Source organism: Pimephales promelas, chromosome 13 (genome assembly GCF_988280905.1).
Source record: "Pimephales promelas chromosome 13, fPimPro1.hap1.1, whole genome shotgun sequence".
NCBI classification, from domain to species: Eukaryota; Metazoa; Chordata; class Actinopteri; order Cypriniformes; family Leuciscidae; genus Pimephales; species Pimephales promelas.
Genome location: NC_142781.1, coordinates 2,186,353 through 2,205,906, shown reverse-complemented (window position 1 = coordinate 2,205,906; position 19,554 = coordinate 2,186,353). Strand labels below are relative to the sequence as shown.

Genomic DNA, 19,554 nt, shown 5'->3' with positions numbered 1-19,554 from the left:
CTGTTAGGTGAAACTACTGGAGTAAAGTTAACTTATGCATATTAAATGATGCAGACCCTTTTCACAGACTGTGATAGCATGTTTTAACGGTCATCGTCATAAATCCTGCAAAGTTTTTTTTATTTATTTATTTTAAAATGTATGTACATTTATAACACTATACTTTGTATTATATTATCTCTGCATTAAATTTCAAGATGCTAATTAATGCTGCGGTGAATGTGTTTCTAATACAGCTGCTCTGAATGACATCAATCTCTGTTTTTTACTCTTTTGAACGATGTGAAAACACTTGTGGAGTTTTTCTTTTTGCTATTTTGAGCAAATGGGGAACACACAAAATCTATATTCACCGTTATAGAAGTTTACCCATCTATGACGACGTGTGAGAAACCCGGAAATGTGAAAAGACATTTAATGATTTTAAAATGGCCAGGAATCGGGTTTCCTGACATTTATATTTGCCTGATTTCAATACTGGGGAAATGCATAAAGCAAAACCCGAACATGTGCTTACGTCTGAAGATTTGAATGATCTCCTCCGTGTGGAAAGCTCATATATGATGGCGCCGCTTCAGTCAGAGGTGGACAAATTACTAAAAACTTCAAAAACGTCCTTACATGAGTGAAAGTACAGACATCACTGGCCAAATATTACTCTGTTACAAGTAAAAAAGAGTAAAAGTAAATGCATTGTTTTACTTTTGTTGTATATACACTATTATGCCTCTGAATCTACGCCTGCCTGCCCTCATATCATTTTTTATTTATTAAACCTTTATTTAACCAGGGAAATAATCACATTGAGATAAATATCTCCTTTACAAGTGAGCCCTGGCCAAAATAGCAGCACACAATATACATAACTACATAAAACAGATTACACAACACACACATATACAAAAATAAAACAAGATTAAATGTTAAGAGCATGTGCAGACAGATTTGAATAATTTGTTTAAATGTAGCTTGAACTCACTAATAGACATATACACTAGACGTCACCTTGGGGTTCTAAGCATGCGTCAAAACCGCCGCCATCTTGGAACAGGGGTCTTGTCATAGGAAGTAGCTAGGTAACGCTGCTATCTCTGCCTTTACTTCGAATTCATTGATGGTGGCGGACTTTTGTGCAGCGTATGAAGTTCACGGATGAAATCTGAACTAGGAAGAATGTTTTTAAAAAAAAAAAAAGTAATAATAAAAATTTTTTTTTCTTTCTGGAATCAATGATAAATGCATGTCTGACTGTTGGATCAAACCAAAAAAACAAGAAAAATCGCATTCATGATGATTTATGGTGATTTTATTTGCGTTAGACCTGTGTCTACTACATTGACGCTGGTGCATTAAAGTGGAGGGGCTCCCCTGTTTCAAGATGGCGGCTCTATTGACGCATTCGTTCTAATGAGCTGCTGTATCCAAGGTGACGTCTAGTGTATATGTCTATGGAACTCACTTATTGAAATAAGTTCATCAAGTTTCAGTGAACTTTGGATCTCATTCCAAGCAGCTGATGCACTATAAATAAAAGCAGTTTTTTCCAAACTCCGGAACATTTAAAAGAATATATCTACTCGAACGTAGATTATACCCTTGACTATTATCAAGATCACATGTATTTCTTCAACACCGCTCCAGTACACAAATGGCTGTTCCCGCAGATAGTGCCCTATTTGAAGTTTTTTGGCTTTCAGCATGAATATGTTAGCGTCACTGATATCTATAAGCTAATGTGCTAATTTAACACTAATCTCCAACGTTGGACAGACGTTGTATTGACCTTATTCAGAGCAGCGCCATGACAGGTATGAAAGTGAGGCTGTGAGGGATAGACTTACCGTGTTTCCAATGGCATCCGCTGTAAAAAGCTGAATAAAGCAGCTAGATTACTTACAATTTTCCACAGCTTACATTGTCGGGAGTTTTTTGTCAACTGAAACTTCTTGGAAAGATATTTTTCCAGTGTTTCATGAGCAGAACAATCCGAAAACACATTAAATATGAGTACAGCCCATTGAAGAGATGCAAGTCTATCCCTCACAGCCTCGCTTTCATTCTCATTAAAAATCAAAGATGGCGCTGCCGTGAATAAGGCGTATTGTGGTTAAAAATGAACATCGGTTTGACGTCAGAAACCAACATCAGTCGAGTTCTGACGTCAACCCGACATTCATTTACAACCAAAATCCAATGTCTGTCTGATGGGTTCTGGTGTCAAACCTAGTTTATTTGCCAACCAAAATCCACCAACCAGAAAAATAATACTGATACAGATACTCAAAAAGTGTCCTTTGTAAATGTACTTCACTGTCCACCTCTGGCTTCAGTAATGAAAGGTGCAGTCAGAGCTTATGCCCCCGAAGCAGTTTATGTAGATTGTTCTGCCCATGAGCTGAATTTGGTACTTTATTACCCTTGTAGAGCTGTGCCAGAGCTTATAAATGCGCTATAGAAATACTTTTCGAGGTGGCGTAAGCAGAGGTGGATGGATGATTGCACAGTGGACTCTACTTTGGGTGCAAGGGATATGGCAGCCAGCTTTAACACCCATGTCTTGACCGCATGGTAAGCGAGCTGAGCAGCAGGTTTTCTGGTGTTGGAGCAAAGCTCTTGAAGGGCATTCAGGTTGGTAATCCAGCAGCTGATGACTTTCTCAACATTCGACTTTGTAAAGAGGAGATCCTGGTAGCGAAACGTTTCCTGGCAAAAAAGCAGAAAGAGGGCGCTATCTATCTCTGACATGGCCAGTGTTTACAGACTCCTTGATCCCGACACGTTTCCCACCCTGAGCTCGGTTCTTCAAGCTGCACTTGCAATACCTGTCAGCAGCGATCATGTAAGACTCAATCATTTGGCTGTTCTGTCGATTGAAAAAGAGATTCACGGCACCATAGACACTAGCATGGTAATTGCTCAAGTCAAGTCTCGGAGATACTCTCGGATGATTCCACCTTAAAAGAAATGGAGGATGAGGACAGAAAGATGGATAAGAAGGATGAGGGTCTCTGGGATTTTGCCATGGTCCTCCTGGATCAACATTCCCCAATCCCTACCCCTAAACCTAACCCTACCCATTACTTTTCCCTAAAATCAGAGGGTAACACTCTTAGAAAAAAGGCTTCTATATATGTAGCATAGGGTTCTTTACTCAACTCCAAAGGAACTTTAATGTTAAAAAAGGTTCTATAATGACAAGACAGAACCCTTTTGGCACAAAGGTTCTTTATAGGTTATTATTCATTCATATATTACATTATTCTGCAACATTTTGTAGTATGTAATTAAATTATTGTTTATTAAACTGTTGTAGTAACTTAACCCCTTAACGCCCACTGTCGCAAATATGCAACAAACCATTTGACTCAGTCAACCAGTCGAGATAACGTCTGCATTCCCCCAATGCCGGTTTGTGCATATTCGCTACGGACCTATGGACCTTCGACAAGCACTTGTTTCAAAGTGACGGACTTATTTCCTGTTTACGCACGAGGATTTCTCCGGTCAGGAACATTTGCAACATACCAAATTGACCATTATGCCCGCTGTTGCAGATTTGCAACATCCCAAATTGACCATTATGCCCGCTGTTGCAGATTTGCAACATACCAAATTGACCCCAAATTGACCATTATGCCCGCTGTTGCAGATTTGCAACATACCAAATTGACCCCAAATTGACCATTATGCCCACTGTTGCAGATTTGCAACATACCAAATTGACCCCAAATTGACCATTATGCCCGCTGTTGCAGATTTGCAACATCCCAAATTGACCATTATGCCCGCTGTTGCAGATTTGCAACATACCAAATTGACCCCAAATTGACCATTATGCCCGCTGTTGCAGATTTGCAACATCCCAAATTGACCATTATGCCCGCTGTTGCAGATTTGCAACATCCCAAATTGACCATTATGCCCGCTGTTGCAGATTTGCAACATACCAAATTGACCCCAAATTGACCATTATGCCCGCTGTTGCAGATTTGCAACATACCAAATTGACCCCAAATTGACCATTATGCCCGCTGTTGCAGATTTGCAACATACCAAATTGACCCCAAATTGACCATTATGCCCACTGTTGCAGATTTGCAACATACCAAATTGACCCCAAATTGACCATTATGCCCGCTGTTGCAGATTTGCAACATACCAAATTGACCCCAAATTGACCATTATGCCCACTGTTGCAGATTTGCAACATACCAAATTGACCCCAAATTGACCATTATGCCCGCTGTTGCAGATTTGCAACATCCCAAATTGACCATTATGCCCGCTGTTGCAGATTTGCAACATACCAAATTGACCCCAAATTGACCATTATGCCCGCTGTTGCAGATTTGCAACATCCCAAATTGACCATTATGCCCGCTGTTGCAGATTTGCAACATACCAAATTGACCCCAAATTGACCATTATGCCCGCTGTTGCAGATTTGCAACATACCAAATTGACCCCAAATTGACCATTATGCCCACTGTTGCAGATTTGCAACATACCAAATTGACCCCAAATTGACCATTATGCCCGCTGTTGCAGATTTGCAACATACCAAAATTTCTATTTATTTGTTGTGCAAAAGTAAAATTGATAATCTCAACATTATTTACCATCTACTTAAAGGCAAAAACACACATAAAACATTTTTTATATACAGCTATATAAATTCAGACGTTAAGGGGTTAATGTCACATTTTAATCATGCTGATTTTTGGAGGATAAAAACTGAAATTTCACTTTTCATGTGATATTGATTAATTAAATTTTTTTTTAACCCCCATATCTTGAATTTTGTGATCATTCACATGCATGGCATTTTAGGGGTTCCAGATACATAGCGCTTTAGAACCTTTTAAGGTTTTATATAGAACCTTTTCTTCTAAGAGTGTAATGATAGCTGAATAACACTGATGTTTAAGTACTTCATCCTGGTTCTAAGCCTAATCTTGACATAAACTGTAAACTTGTCCCTCAAATCTGATTGGTTGGAAAGTTGATCCAGGAACACATACTGAGTTAAATCACGTTCACCGAAGGATGAGAAAGGTATTCAGGATCAGGAGGTAGACGAGACAAAATCAGCAAGACGGAGCAAATGTGAGACTGACGTAAAGAAGTGCACTGTGCATATGTATATATTTATATTAGGGCTGGGAAACGATTAATCACATCCAAAATAAAAGTTTGTGTTTACATAATATATGTGTGTGTAGTGTGTATAATAATTATTTATTATATAAATATACACACATGCATGTGTAAATATATATATATTATTTATACAAAATTAATATTATGCATAAATATAAATATTTGATATATTAATAACACATTTTTCTTAAATGTATACAGTACATGCATATGTGTGTGTTTATATATACAAAATAATTATACACACAACACACACATATATTATGTAAACACAAACTTTTATTTTGGATGCGATTAATCGTTTCCCAGCCCTAATTTATGTTTCGTAGAGTAACCGATTGTGTGTTCGAGAAAGAATATGATTTTTTTTTTTGTGTGTGTACCTTCAAGACTGAAATGATAGAGGGGTAAAAAATCACGGGGCAAAACTGAATTTAATTGAGAGATGTAAATAGTTACATTACATATGATTATTTGTGTTCATCAGTAAACAATATTGCAAAAGAAATTGCTCTAGCAAATCATGTGATCTTTCCGTGTGCGTTCCCTTACGTTAGCCTCCACAAGCTGTGTCTGTTACTTAATGCTTGCACAAACAGAAGTTGTGAAATGTGAACTGAAAGTTTAAAACTAAATTGGTAAAAAAGGGCTGTTATATTTTGTGTGATGACATGTATTGATTATCTCTTCCGTTGTGCTTTAGCCGAGTCCATCTGTGGGGTTTGCGCATGTGGCCTGCCAGACGGATCCGCCAACCACCCCCTCATGTGGCACACCGCTCTCCAAGAAGACTCGCACACCTCCCTTCAGAAGCACAGGTTAGATTTACATCTACAGTTAATCATTTAGCAGACGCCTATCTAGCCTGACGTCGTCATACTCAGTCCCGGCTAAGATGGCGGACTGAACATGCGTGTTTGTACCGAGCTGCCTAGTTAATCACCCAATTTTTTCCTCATTTAATCTCATTAACACCCACCAAAAATATCATTTAAACACTCTGTGTGTATTTGGTGTCCTCAAAATGCGGAAATCCTCTCAGCAAGGTATTCACCCAAAGACTATCATCCCATGGAGGTACAGACCGATCCTACTGTTAAACGTCGTGACTCGTCTCATTTAACCCCTACTAAAGCAAACGCCTTGAAAAAGTTTCCCTCCTCAGCTGATATTAATATTTAAACATTCTCTATGATAAAAAATGTTTGTAAAAAATATTTTAATAACACGGTTTTGGCGGTTGTAGAGTTATAATGATGGTGTTCAATTACATAACATTAGACTAACGTTAGTATCTTGATTCAGTATGCTAGTATTTATTTGAGATGCATTGTTTTTTATTAATTGAGCAGCAGAAAAATATTTTTTATTTTAGTCGTCCAATTTGTCATTAGATTAGTCGACTAATCGATAAAATAATCACCCAACTAATCGTTTAGTTAATAATCGTTTACCCCAGCCCTAGTTTAAACATCGAGCGCAAGGAGACTGAAACTTGCGCGCTGTTTTCGGTCAGCCTAAGGCGTATTTTTGTCCCGCCAAAGCCTTATTTGATCGGTGACTGATGTAGATGACTGATCTTACAAAAATCGGATACGGGTCACTTCTAAAAGATGATGTAAGCGGGTCGTCAAAAAAATCGGATGTAGTCGGAAAATTGGATTTAGGCATCGAGACCTGCAGTGTAAACTAGGGCTGGGTATTGACACAAGTTTCACAATTCGATTCGATTTCGATTCAATATCGATTATTTTGGATATCAGTTACAATAAATGTCAAATTTTCTCAAGGAAATCAAATCTCTTAACTAATGCTGTAAACTATGGGAGACTAGTTGTAGCCTATAGGCTTCATTAGCCTAATATGAAGGTAATAATGAACTGTTTTGTAGCTACACAAACACTTAAATTACACTTTTATTTATTTTTATAAGAATTATATGAAATATAAACATTTAAATAGTGACTGTCATAAAAACTTGCCAGATTTATTCAAATATGCATTCATTATTGAAGAACTTTTTTTTTTTTTTTTAACTTTACACACGTTTGTTTAACACAATAGCAACTGACTGGCTACTAATGTACTCAAACAGCGTTGGCATTAAATAACGTCATAAAACATATATACATGAAAAATACATTTACAACATTAGTACTTAAATACAAAATTCATGTTTGTACGCGTTTGTCATAGACACAAAATATTATAGACATACTAAGACCAGAAGAACTGCGGCAACGTTTCCAAAGACGCTCGAAAAAACCTGCAAAACTAAAAACTATGTGCAATACCTGGACAAAAGCTGTCTTAAACGTAAAGGGTACTAAACACCTATTGATTTGATTTAGTTAACTGTTAAATGTTAATAACAGTTAATAATAGTTAACTAATTAAATGAATTGATAAATAAAATCTATTTATGATTATGACATTATTTTTGAGCATTGGCTGTTGTCAGAATCCTTGTGCATTCAAAAATTTCACTGGATTATTACAATTAATGGCACAATTAATGTCTGGAAATGTAAACTGATATTTCCTACTGAGACACTACAACAAAATATATAAATAACTGGCTTAAAGCCATTTTTTTGAGGCGAAAATACTAGCATGCCTAAGACTTCTGCACAGTACTGTATATAGATAGAGTGATACTAAGTGATAATATTAAGTCAAATGTTTGTATGTTTGTTTTTTTGTATTATAAATTCAATGTATTCAGCTTTCCTGCAGTTAGTTTATATGTATGTGATTACTGTTGTCATTCTTTATGGTTCAGCTGTAGTAAGTTGAAATGGCTTCAAGGGCTGGGCGATATGGCCAAAAAAAATGATCACGATATTTTTTTTTATATCAGTCGATATCGATAATTATCACGATATTTGTCAAATCTGTATTTTTTTTCAAGTTTAAAGGCAGATTTTTGCTACTAAATGAGTGTTAAATGTGTTTTTAAACTACTCTTTAAATTTATGTTCAATTACAAAAACAGCAACATCTGTTTGTTTTTTTTTTTTTTTGTTTTTTTATGTACCAACCACATTTTTATTTGGTAAAAAGTAATATTCTGACTGTTCGAGTTGTATTCAAATTAACCATTGGTCATCCAGTATCATGCATTTAGATCATGAGATAAAACCAGGTATAGCCTATAACTTAGCTTAGTGCGCTGCCGTTCGGACTTTGAGCCGAGCGGATAAATGTGTGGCGCGCGCGGTTTAAATGAGTTTCGTTCCGCTTTTGACGCATAAACATTATCGAACATTTATCGACCTCTTGATATCGTTTTATCGAGAAAGATTATATCGTGATAATTATCGTTATAGTTTTATCGCCCAGCCCTATTGGCTTTTTATTTCTTTTAATTTGCAATTCCTAAGATGACACTGAATGCCTGTGTTGACTGATCCAAGGTGGCGCTGTGTCCTGCACCGATGCTGGCGTCGACACCGCGGCGGTCGGCGCTTCGGGACCGTCACGCAAGAGACCCCGCCTGGACGAGGAGGAGCTTAACGAAGGCCCACGTGACGTCACTAATGCTCCCCTACACTCGATCACTGCGACCCAATCCACCGATGTGAAGTGAGTTATTTGTCAGAGGATTGTTATCCTAAAATGATTATTTATGTCAGCTCTGACCAGTGTTGGGTGTAATTTAATTACTTTTCCCTTGAAAATGTAAAGTAAGGGATTACTCTTCATTTATCTGTAATTAAATTACAGTTACTTCTGATGTAATTGAGGTAAATACTGTGTATAGATCAATCCGATCTCACAGCGATTCGTATGCATTGTATGAGGTGTCTAAATATTACGACCGCACTCGTACAAATTCGTATGAATTATTGTAAAATATGTATGAAAAAAGTCATGAGATCAGACATAAAACAATAGTGGGTTTAACATCAAAATGTATCGTCTGATGCCAAAAAGTATGTTTTTATAATGTAATCTTCTCCTTGGTCAGTTTAAGGATAATTCATGCAATTTTATAGTATTTATTTGAAAGAATTAAAACAGATTCATGTCTATCCTTGTATTATTCAGCTGGTTGAGATTGATATGGGATTTTGAAAGTAATTAAATTATTTTTAGAGAGAGTAATTAGTACAGTAATCTAATTACACTGTTGAAGAGGGAATTAGTAACTAGTAATTAGTTACTTTTTTAGAGTAACTTACCCAACTCTGCTCTGACAGAGTGTGAAATATTTTCTGTTCTGATAGAACGGACCCGTCCAGTCCGACCCACAAGATGTCCAAGTACATCGTGTATGAGAGCTGTCTCCTGGAGCTGTTCGAGGTGTGCCTGAGGTGTGGACGAGCCTCGCGCCCGCGGACCAGGACCATGGGCACGTTCCTCCGGGTCGAGCAGAACTGCCCACACTGTGGTCTCTCCAGGACCTGGAACAGCCAGCCCATCATCGGGTCCGTTCCCGCCGGGAACCTTCAGCTCGCGGCCGCGGTCTACGCCTCGGGGGCCTCTTTCTCCACACTCGAGAAGGTGACTGTCGAATATTTCAATGTACCAAATTGCCTTTTTTTTATTATTTGATGTGTACATTTCCTGGTGGTTTGGTCACATGGGTACAGGTGGGTGTTTAGCTGGTAGTGTTTCCTGTTTTAACATTGAGTAGCGAGAGGTGACCGTTTAAACGTTTTACATTGGTACGGGAGGCTACGTTTCTCATAGGGGTGCGCGATATGACGATTTTTAATGGTGGACGATTAAAATGTCTCCACGATCTGCTTTTGAAGAAATATCGTAATATCGTGTTACAGTGCATTCAATCAGAACAGTTCTGGCGCCTCCGTCTCTCTGTATAACGCGACGTAGTCTAGACATCACACGTTAATGAATAGGTACTGGACACTGCAATTCACAAAAGTTCATTATTTGCATAAGCCTTGCCGGTTAAACATTTAATCCACGCGCTGATGCGCTGTTCTAACGTGCGCTTTCCTGACCGCATATACCCACGACAATCACAGGCACTAGAAGCCTGTCAAACAGCGCCAGAATACTGGATCTTTCGAGTCTTATTATGCTAATACTGTTAAATACACACAATGTTTACATAAACAGGCTACGTCTAAAGTGAAAGCAAATATTTGAGAGAATATCTGGTGTAATATGCGTCTATATTAAAAGCGTCGCGTGCTTTTAATATAGACGCATATTACACCAGATATTCTGATCTATAAACGACAGGAGTAAATAGTACTGCCGCTTGTCCTTAAAGGGATAGTTCACAAAAAAAAAAAAAAATCTGTCATTAATTACTCACTCTAATATTGTTCCATACCTGTATTCATTTCTTTCTTGTGCTGAACACAAAAGACATTTTTTTTTTTTAATGTGGGTAACCAAACAGTTGCTGGTCCCCATTAACTTCCAGGAGAGAACCTATATAAAAAAACTATAAGGAGACCAGCAACTGTTCGGTTACCCACATTATTCAAAATAACTTTTATTTTCAACAGAAGAAAGAAACTTATTCGGGTTTAAAACATCTTGAGAGAGTAAATTAAGACCATTTTCATTTTTGAGGGAACTATTCCTTTAGTGTTAATAAAAAATAAAAAAACACTCACTGACCGAGAACTTTAATAGTAGCTTTAATACGAATCAATGTATTCAGTGAAGTCTATGTAGCGTTTTAATTTCATATTTGTTAATTTAATTACTTTCTTCAATGCTACTGCTAAATACACCTATTGCATCTGAAAAAATAAAGCACTATTTATTTAATTTGAATATTAACCCTTATGCTGCATTAGGGACATTTTTGGTCTTTTGCAGTTTAATTTCTTTGACCATTTTGGCTGTTTTAATGCAAATGGCATGAAATTTGGCAAAATTGTGACTTTTTGGATACATGTAAAAAATGTGATCCCATTTTGCAAAATATGTATAACACACACTGTGTAGATCAAATAGTAACACTCAGCACCATAAAGACCAAAAATGGCCCATTGAAACCCATTAAAACGTTGTTTAAATCTGAGGCTGTCAGTAATACATGAAACATGATTTTTGCACAAACATCCTTTCATTTTGAAGCAAAAGCATTATATTTGCATTATATAGTGTATTCCACCAGATGACGTCACTACATATTTATTCCCTATGGGTGGAAATGCACCTTATTTTAGGCAATAGGCAATGTTTAATAGGTGGCCATTTTTGGTCTCTAACGTGCTAAGTGGGATTTTTTGCAAAGTGGGACTGTGATCATCCAAATCTAAAGTTTTCTCTTTGCATTTAGTTTATTGAAAATAATTGAATTTTTGTGTTTTTTCCTCTTATACAAATCGATGGTTTCGCAAACAAAACTGGTAATTAAAGGGTTAAAATCCTGAAATTGAATACATTTTTGGTAGTTATGATGAGGACTGATGCTGGTTAAAAGATTTAACTTGGTAAAAGTGGAAAATAATAATAATATATAATATTTTAGGCAATGTTTAATATGTGGCCATTTTTGGTCCTTAATGCACTCAACGGTGTTAAAAATCTAATGCAGCACAAGGGTTAATTTGTGTATTGTTTATCTTGTCTTATTTTTTTAATATATAAAAAAGAAAATAATGACAAAGATTTTTATCTTCGCCACTGGCCTAAATGTATGCCTTTCTTTTTTTCTTTTGTTACTTAAGGATTTGTTTTTAACATTAGTTTGGCTGTAATGAACAGCCACTTGCAAAATATTAAAACCAAATTGAAAAAAAATCCAAAAAAAAATCGTGATATGATATTTTTTTCCATATCGCCCACCCCTAGTTTCTCATCACCGATTGTTTTTGCCCGCGGATAGTTTGTACATCATGTCAATCATCGTTCATGAATTTTAAAAGCATGGAAACGCGTCACAAGTCTTTCCTGCTGCTTAGCCTCGCAGCGATCACACGTTGATTACGTTGTTGCTATATTTTATAGTGGTGGGAATCTTTTGCTTCCTCAGGATTCATTTCAAATAGATTCTTGAGCTCTCGATTCTCAAATCAAATTTTGATTTGATTTTGTGTAAAGGTTTGATTAGTTTACAATCTTGTGTTATTTTCCTTATTTGACTGCGGTAGACAATTTAATAGCTCGAGAAGGAAAAAGATTGTGTTAAATTAAATTAAATTTAGCTTTTCTTCTCATTTTCAGTCAACCCAATATTATAAAACAAATGCCTTTAGGCTGACTACAATCATAACGCACAGTCTTCTGTAATAAAGGCACATTTTATTTTATTTTTTATATTAAAAATTGGAACAAAGAAGCAAATTACAAGCAATAGGACGAATACAAAAGAAAAAAAATTCAAATAAATATAAATTAATAAATAAAAATAAATCTGTGCGGTACACCAGCTCATTGGTATTAACGCCAATAACTAGCCTTTAGTACTGCGACGGTAAAGAAGTGCAACACTTATGAAAAGCGATTTTTTTTATTTTTTATTTATTTATTTATTTATTTATTTTTTAATATGTGGGGTTTTTTCCCGAAGCACTAGTATTTTATACAGATCCTGGTGTTGAATGAAGATGTCTTATCCTCTTATCCTGTCTGGCTTCAGGTCTTCCGGGCAATGAAACTCCAGCTGTGCAAGTCCAGCACGTTTCGAAGCCTTGCGCGGCGGTTCATCGAGCCTGCCGTCGTGCACAGGTGGAGGACGACGCAGGACGCCGCGCTGGAGCAGCTCACTAGCCGACGACACGACGCCATGCTAGCTGGAGGCATGAGGACAGACTCGCCAGGTGTGCAGCTCTCAGTGTATGCTTCATTGTATAATAATGGGAAAACTGAATTTTTACACTTGTAAAATGAACACATTTATTATATTTGCAAAGGTAATTATGCCAGATATGGCAGCTACACAATGATGGACCTGCGGAACAACAAGGTGGTCGATCTTCAGCTGGTTCAGGTGAGTCGAGGGTTAAAACTGCGTTTTGGCGTCAAATAAATGGAGTGAATGTAACTGAAGAGACTGTGTTTTGCTAACATATATCAGAGCAGTGCAGTCGCTGGCCGTGGCCATATGGAGATGGAGGGTCTGAAGAGAAGTCTCGCTCTTTTGGAGGAACGTGGCGTTACTGTGAATAGTATTGTGACAGAGCGTCATCCACGAATTCAGGAATACCTGAAGGAGACCAGGATCAAGCACTACTACGATGTTTTCCGTATCGAAAAGGGTATGCGGTCCTGTTGTTTTTTATATAAGAAGAACGTAACCAGTACAAGAGGGCATGGGCGGCGACCTCTTTGGGGACCCACCAGATTTAGTAATCACTCATTTTTCACCCACCACATTTTTTTGTGAAAACCTCAAGCTCAATTTAGCCGTTTTGCTGTTCACGCTTCTCTGTTCATAACGCTGCAACAACTGTAACCGTTTGGTGATCGTTGATTAGGTAGATTAAACTACGCCATGTCATATAGTCAACATGATACTCATGAAGCAGAATAGTCGGTCATATGTCTAATGCTTTTTGAAAACTTAAAGGGATACTTCAGGATTTAGCATTAAGCTTTGTGCATCCTTATGGACTCTTTTGTCCTTTTCAGTTTTGGTTTTTTGATCACTTTGCCTGTGTTAAAGCTAACTGCAAAAAATTTGGCACAGGTGTGTGTTTTTATTGGAATTTTACTATTTCACCGTCATTTTCTTAAAATATTTTTTTGCATTAGGTACAAAAAAGACTCCCTCTCAGCACCTTTTGGACAAAACTGTCCCCATTAAAACTGCCATTTTTAATCCCCGGTTCAGTTAACTATAAAATTATGCAATCTTTGTTAAGAGGCTTTCATTCTGTTGGCAAGGCTTCAAAATTTTATTTTTTTACTATTTTTTTATCAGATGGTGCCATTTTTTTTAAGTTTGGCCAATAAAACAAATGTCGCTTTATTCCTGTTTTCTGGTTCGGCATATTATAGAGCCAACTGGATAAATTATGCAACGATATTTGTGTGGGTGTGTTGGTATGGATGTTAGGGTGTGGTTAGTATGTGTGTTATAAACAAAATGTGTGTGTGCTAGGGATGCACGATATATCGGTATCGGCTGATATATGTTAATTTTTAATGTTATCGTTGTCGGCCTGGTAAGAAAATATGGCCGATATATTAAAGGTGATAAATAATGTATTATTCCCTTCAAATGAGACACTTGTTGAGCACTGTTTATGTTTTTGAATTTCTTGAAAAAGGATTGAAATCTCTTAAAAAAATGAAAATACGGTTCGGTGCAACATGTGCAGCGCAAACCTGTCATATCGGCTATACAACACTATAATGAGAACATCATTATAATTGTGCGCTTGGGACATGGATTTAATTGTGAGACTTTTGTTTTTGTAATCAGGCTCTCAAAATTAGATGCATATTTGGATTTAAGTTTATCGGCCGATATATCGGTTATCGGCTTTCAAATATAAAGAATTATCGGTTATCGGTATCGGCTAAAATTTTCATATCGGTGCATCCCTAGTGTGTGCGCATATGTGTGTTCGTAATACTGAGAGAGAAAAACTGCAAATAACAAATCCAATCACTGTGAGCTCCAGTGGGGTTTTGCTGGCACCCAATGGGGAAAATATGTTACTGCACCCAAACAAACTGTTACCCAAAGCTAATTTTTTGAGATATCATCCTCAAATTTGGAACACAACCTATTTAGATTCATGGCTTTGATTTTATTGCAGTTTTGAGTTCAACCTGATTTATAAAATATATATTTTATATAAATTAATTTTTATAAATAATTTTCATAAACTTATACCTATATAATTTTTTGGGGGGATTTACTTATTATTATTTTTTTTACTTCAGCAATAATCTGCAAAGGGTCTTCTTACCAAACTTAAGTCTGTGCTCCGAAGCGTCACATTTTTATGACCTGATATTTTTGTCCTCCATTTACCTGTGTGTAACTTTTTTAATTGATGCACAAGGGTTTAGCTTTGTTTTAGTAGGAAACCTGTAGTATTTTTTAATTACCGTGCTTTCCTCCATCATATCCCCCTGAGACGAGAGATTTATGTATTTTTTTCTCTGTAAAACCGTAATTTTGCGTCATCGGAGGATGTTTTGTCCAGAGGCTAAAGACTACAGTCAGTAGTCAGGTCTGTCCAGCATGTCCTCAACCCGCCCATAGAGGGCGATCTCACTCACATAATGAACACATAGTGTCGGCCATCTTTTTTTGGACACTAAAAAACAGCCTTCGACACTAGTATTACACTAGTAGCCTAGACTTGTCGTTTAACGACTGCGCTCTGTTACTGGTAGGCGTGGCCTCATAGGGCAGCGAAGCAAGTGCATTCTGGGAGTTGTTGTTTTCTGGTTTTTCTCAGTCTAGAAAGCTCAAAATTCAAACATAATTTCACATTTCTTCTACATAAATGACCCATTTTAAATACACATTCATCTTTCCAGAGGCGAAGTATCCCTTTAAGGCTTTCTTCCTCATAAAACGAGTTTTCTATACATTATTTATTTACATTACTAAGCCACAAGACATAATCTTTATTAACATGACCTGTACGAAGGAGAAAAAAAAATGCGTCATTGTGGCCATCACTTCTGAAAATGCACTTCCGAATGCGTCTCTGTCCCCAGCACATTTCACACACACACTGACGCCCACGGTCCTTGTCCCCATTGTATCGTGAATGATCACAGACATGTGTTGTCCATTATTATAAAAACAGAAACATCTAATGAGTGGTACATTTTTTTTTTTTTTTCAATATTATAGAGACTTTGGTAATTATTGTATTTCACATACACTGTATATTTGCATAGCTGATATACACTTTTTGTATTTTTAGGACTGTCCAAAAAGTTGGCCCTGATAGCAAAGAACAAGGACTGTGACGTACTGAAGAAGTGGCTTCATAGTCTGAAAAACCACATGTACTGGACCGCAGCTTCATCAACATCAGGGCCAGAGAGGCGGGCAAAGTGGACGTCCATCCTCAATCACATCCGAGATGTCCACGTCCACGAAGACCCGGCTTTCCCCCAGTGCGCGCACGCACCACGGACATCACGGGACAAACGCAAATGGCTGAAAGCAGGTGTGTTTGCCCAATCACTACATGTGACTAGAGCCCGACCGATAAAGGATTTTGAAGGCCGATACCGAAATAAATATTTGTTGGTTTTAAAATCCGATATTCCGATATATCGGCTGATATAATTTTTATTTATTTTTTCAGAAACGCGCAACAAAACATTAACAGATTTCCCTAACATTAGTTATTTGTACTTATCTATGAGTTTTAACTAAAATAATATAATGCACTTTAAAAAGAAACTTGTTTCTTTTATCGTCACAACAGAACAGACTGATGATAGTGGCGTTAGCTAGCTTTGTGGTTAGCTAGTCTACGATGAGCCATAAATTAGCAATGGATAACGTCATACTGCAAATTGTAAAACATACATTTTCATATAACAGGCCGAGGAGAGATGATCCGTCTCATTGCTATAACTGTCACGCGCTATTAAAGAAATACTTCAGTCACATTGTCAAAAGTTAAAAGGACAGTCAGTCAACTACACTGTAACAACGTAACGTAATTATTACTAGCTAATCCCGCTTCACTCTCGGCTTATTTAACAGCAAAACTGGACATGATGGTCACAAATGTTGTCATGCTTATTTGAGTTAAGAGAACTGATGGGGATGATCTTTTAATTGTTATTCAAGCGATGTATGTATCGTGACCAACTCAACGAGTGTTGCCAACAGGAACGGTGTAGAGCGCCCTCTGGTGGACAAACTACACAACTCCAACACTCATGACATGGTTCAAGCGTTTTTCGTCCGTTTATATTTTATTTTTGAAATATTCATTTATCGGTCATTATAACTGCCGATACCGATAGTTTAGAAAATGCCTAATATCGGCCGATAATATCGGTCTGGCTCTACATGAGAGTGAACCCTCTTCACACAGACGACTGTCACAACTATCACAACTTTCCAAACTCCTGTCTGGTTGTGCATGTAGATGTCCAGTGGGAAAGTTTATAACACCACCACCTACTCATATGTGCAGTGATTCAGTGTTCGACACATTTAATATGTGGTGCTACTCATGTTTTCATAGGAACAAAGGCCTTCAGCAAAGTAGAGAAGGCCTTGACCAATAAGAGGATGTTACAAGCTGTGGAGAAGATGAGCCCTCACCAGCAGACCTCGGCGCTGCAGGCGTTTCACAGCAGCGTTTCACACTTTGCTCCTAAAAACGCAGTATTTCCTTTTCTTGGGATGTTGTGCAGGTACATACACCATCATTGTTGCCGTACTGATTCATGCATTGTATTCAAGAGTTACATTTTTCTTCCTAAGACTCTACCTGGCTGCCATGCACTTTAATGAAAATGCTGGGCGTCCCCAAGCGACGTCATCCACCGGTGAGCTGCTATACAGATTGAACTTGCCCAAGTCCAAGAAGGGGGAGTTTTCCATCAAGCCAGTGAAAGTGGAGCCAACGTACGGTGAGTTTTGCAAGAACACTTGTACAACACGTGAACAATATAATATAAATGCGCTGTATTTAAAGGGATACTCCACTTTTTTTGGAAATAGGCTCATTTTACCACTCCCCCAGAGTTAAACAGTCGAGTTTTACCGTTTTCGGATCCATTCAGCCGATTTTCGGATATTTAGAAGAATATCAGTAACCAGAGACAGTTTCTGGTCTCATTGACTACCATAGTATATTTTTTTCCTACTATAGAAGTCAATGAGACCAAAACCTGTCTGGTTACTGATATTCTTCTAAATATACGAAAATCGGCTGAATGGATCTGAAAATGGTTTAACTCTGGGGGAGTGGTAGCCTGACTTCGTCATACTCGTATTCAAGAAAAAATATGAGTCTGAAACCGCTCTATTGGGCTTTGATTATGAGGCGTGTCGTAACCGAACCAGGAAAAACAAAAAAACCTCTGCACTCTACACACAATTGGATAGTCGGTAGACCTACCGACCAATCAGAGCAACGCATAAGTCAGCTCCTTTGCATAGTGCAGTTTTCAAATACAGAACGTAGCCTAACTTTATTTATTTTAGAAGTTAAATAACGAGTGTTGCTTCTTTTACTTACTTCTCCATGAGTGCCACCAAAGGAGAAACCACAACGACCGTCAGAGCCAGCTGATAAGTTACACTTTTCCCGAATCATGTAGGAAGGAGGCCAAAAATATCTTTCCGATCGACAAATGCCTTGATTGCAGTTTTCTGTTTGTCTATTAAAATTAATGCGCTGTCGATTTATTATTTTTTTTAACAAAAGACGCGACTGCAGAATCTATACATCTCAATTGTCCAGCTGCAGTCATCTCTGAAAAGCGCACTTTGATGACGTGAGGATTACGTTATTGAAGACCACCTGTCAATCATCGTATAAAGCCCGCCCTGGCAATTTGATTGGCCCGATGATTTCTGAACCGATTATAATTACTCCTCAATGGATCGAGTCCAAACCGAACTTCCCGTCCAAAAAATGTTGTGGGCGGAGTTCGGGCTGGCATCCAGGCTAGGGGAGTGGTAAAATGGGCCTATTTCCAAAAAAAGTGGAGTATCCCTTTAAATGTGCAAAAGGCCTACTAGGGCATTAACCAATTGCACAAAGTATGAAGTCACGTTTGTTTTTGTTTTTTTCTCAGATTATGTGGATGGACTGATGGACCTGATCTTTGAGAAGGTGTTCGAGGACCCCGGTCCATATGAGGCCGAGCTGCAGAAGATCCCCATCCCTGACGATCTCTCTGCCCAGTTCGAAAAGCCAGACAAGAAGGAAGTGATCGCCTCATATGTGTCGAGGTTCAATCAAGGGCTGGTCTGAATCCTGAGGCCCGGCGAGCCCCAAACCCAGCTTCTGTAGCGGCTGAAGGAAGAATCAGGACTTCTGGTCTGTTCAACTCTCACGTTGTTTCGAAAACGTGTGATCCATTTGTTATGACAAATAAAGTTTGTTTTTTTTTTCTTAAAATGCTTTTGTGTGCTTTCAGTGTTTCATATTCATGTTAAGAAAATTAGTCTGCTTTCCCCCAGGCTAACTCAGGGCTAAGACTCTGCTACCGTGGCAACCAGCAGTGACCACCAGTCACATTACAAACAGCCGAAAGAAAAGGGAAATGGCCCTCACCATATATATCCATCTCCATTTCAGTGTTTTTAAATTTCTCTTGCGGTCCTCCTCTGGTTTTTTGATATGTTTGGCATCACCATATCTTTCTGTACATCATAAACGCTACGCTCAACGGTCGGATTAACGCTGTTAACTGTCAGAGCAACATTTCTTCCTACATTCTCCGCTAAATTTCCCCAGTAAAATGTCCTTGTAACTGTTACACTCCTCCAACACACACACACACACA

The 19,554-nt window shown here is 37.9% G+C and overlaps 1 protein-coding gene across 5 annotated transcripts in view; it reads left to right on the top strand.

Annotated features, from left to right (window-relative positions):
- Nucleotides 1-19,166, top strand: part of LOC120474087 (uncharacterized) — a 38,240-nt gene extending 19,074 nt beyond the window's left edge. For all 5 annotated transcript variants that reach the window (XM_039664271.2, XM_039664270.2, XM_039664272.2 and 2 more), the window contains 10 exons: nt 5,864-5,978; nt 8,577-8,745; nt 9,390-9,666; nt 12,734-12,914; nt 13,008-13,084; nt 13,172-13,352; nt 15,990-16,238; nt 17,277-17,448; nt 17,519-17,667; nt 18,841-19,166. In XM_039664271.2, the coding sequence (XP_039520205.2) occupies nt 5,864-5,978; nt 8,577-8,745; nt 9,390-9,666; nt 12,734-12,914; nt 13,008-13,084; nt 13,172-13,352; nt 15,990-16,238; nt 17,277-17,448; nt 17,519-17,667; nt 18,841-19,019 (1,749 nt within the window). In that variant the 3' untranslated portion in view covers nt 19,020-19,166. The remainder of the gene's footprint in view (nt 1-5,863; nt 5,979-8,576; nt 8,746-9,389; nt 9,667-12,733; nt 12,915-13,007; nt 13,085-13,171; nt 13,353-15,989; nt 16,239-17,276; nt 17,449-17,518; nt 17,668-18,840) is intronic.
- Nucleotides 19,167-19,554: the final 388 nt, after the last annotated feature.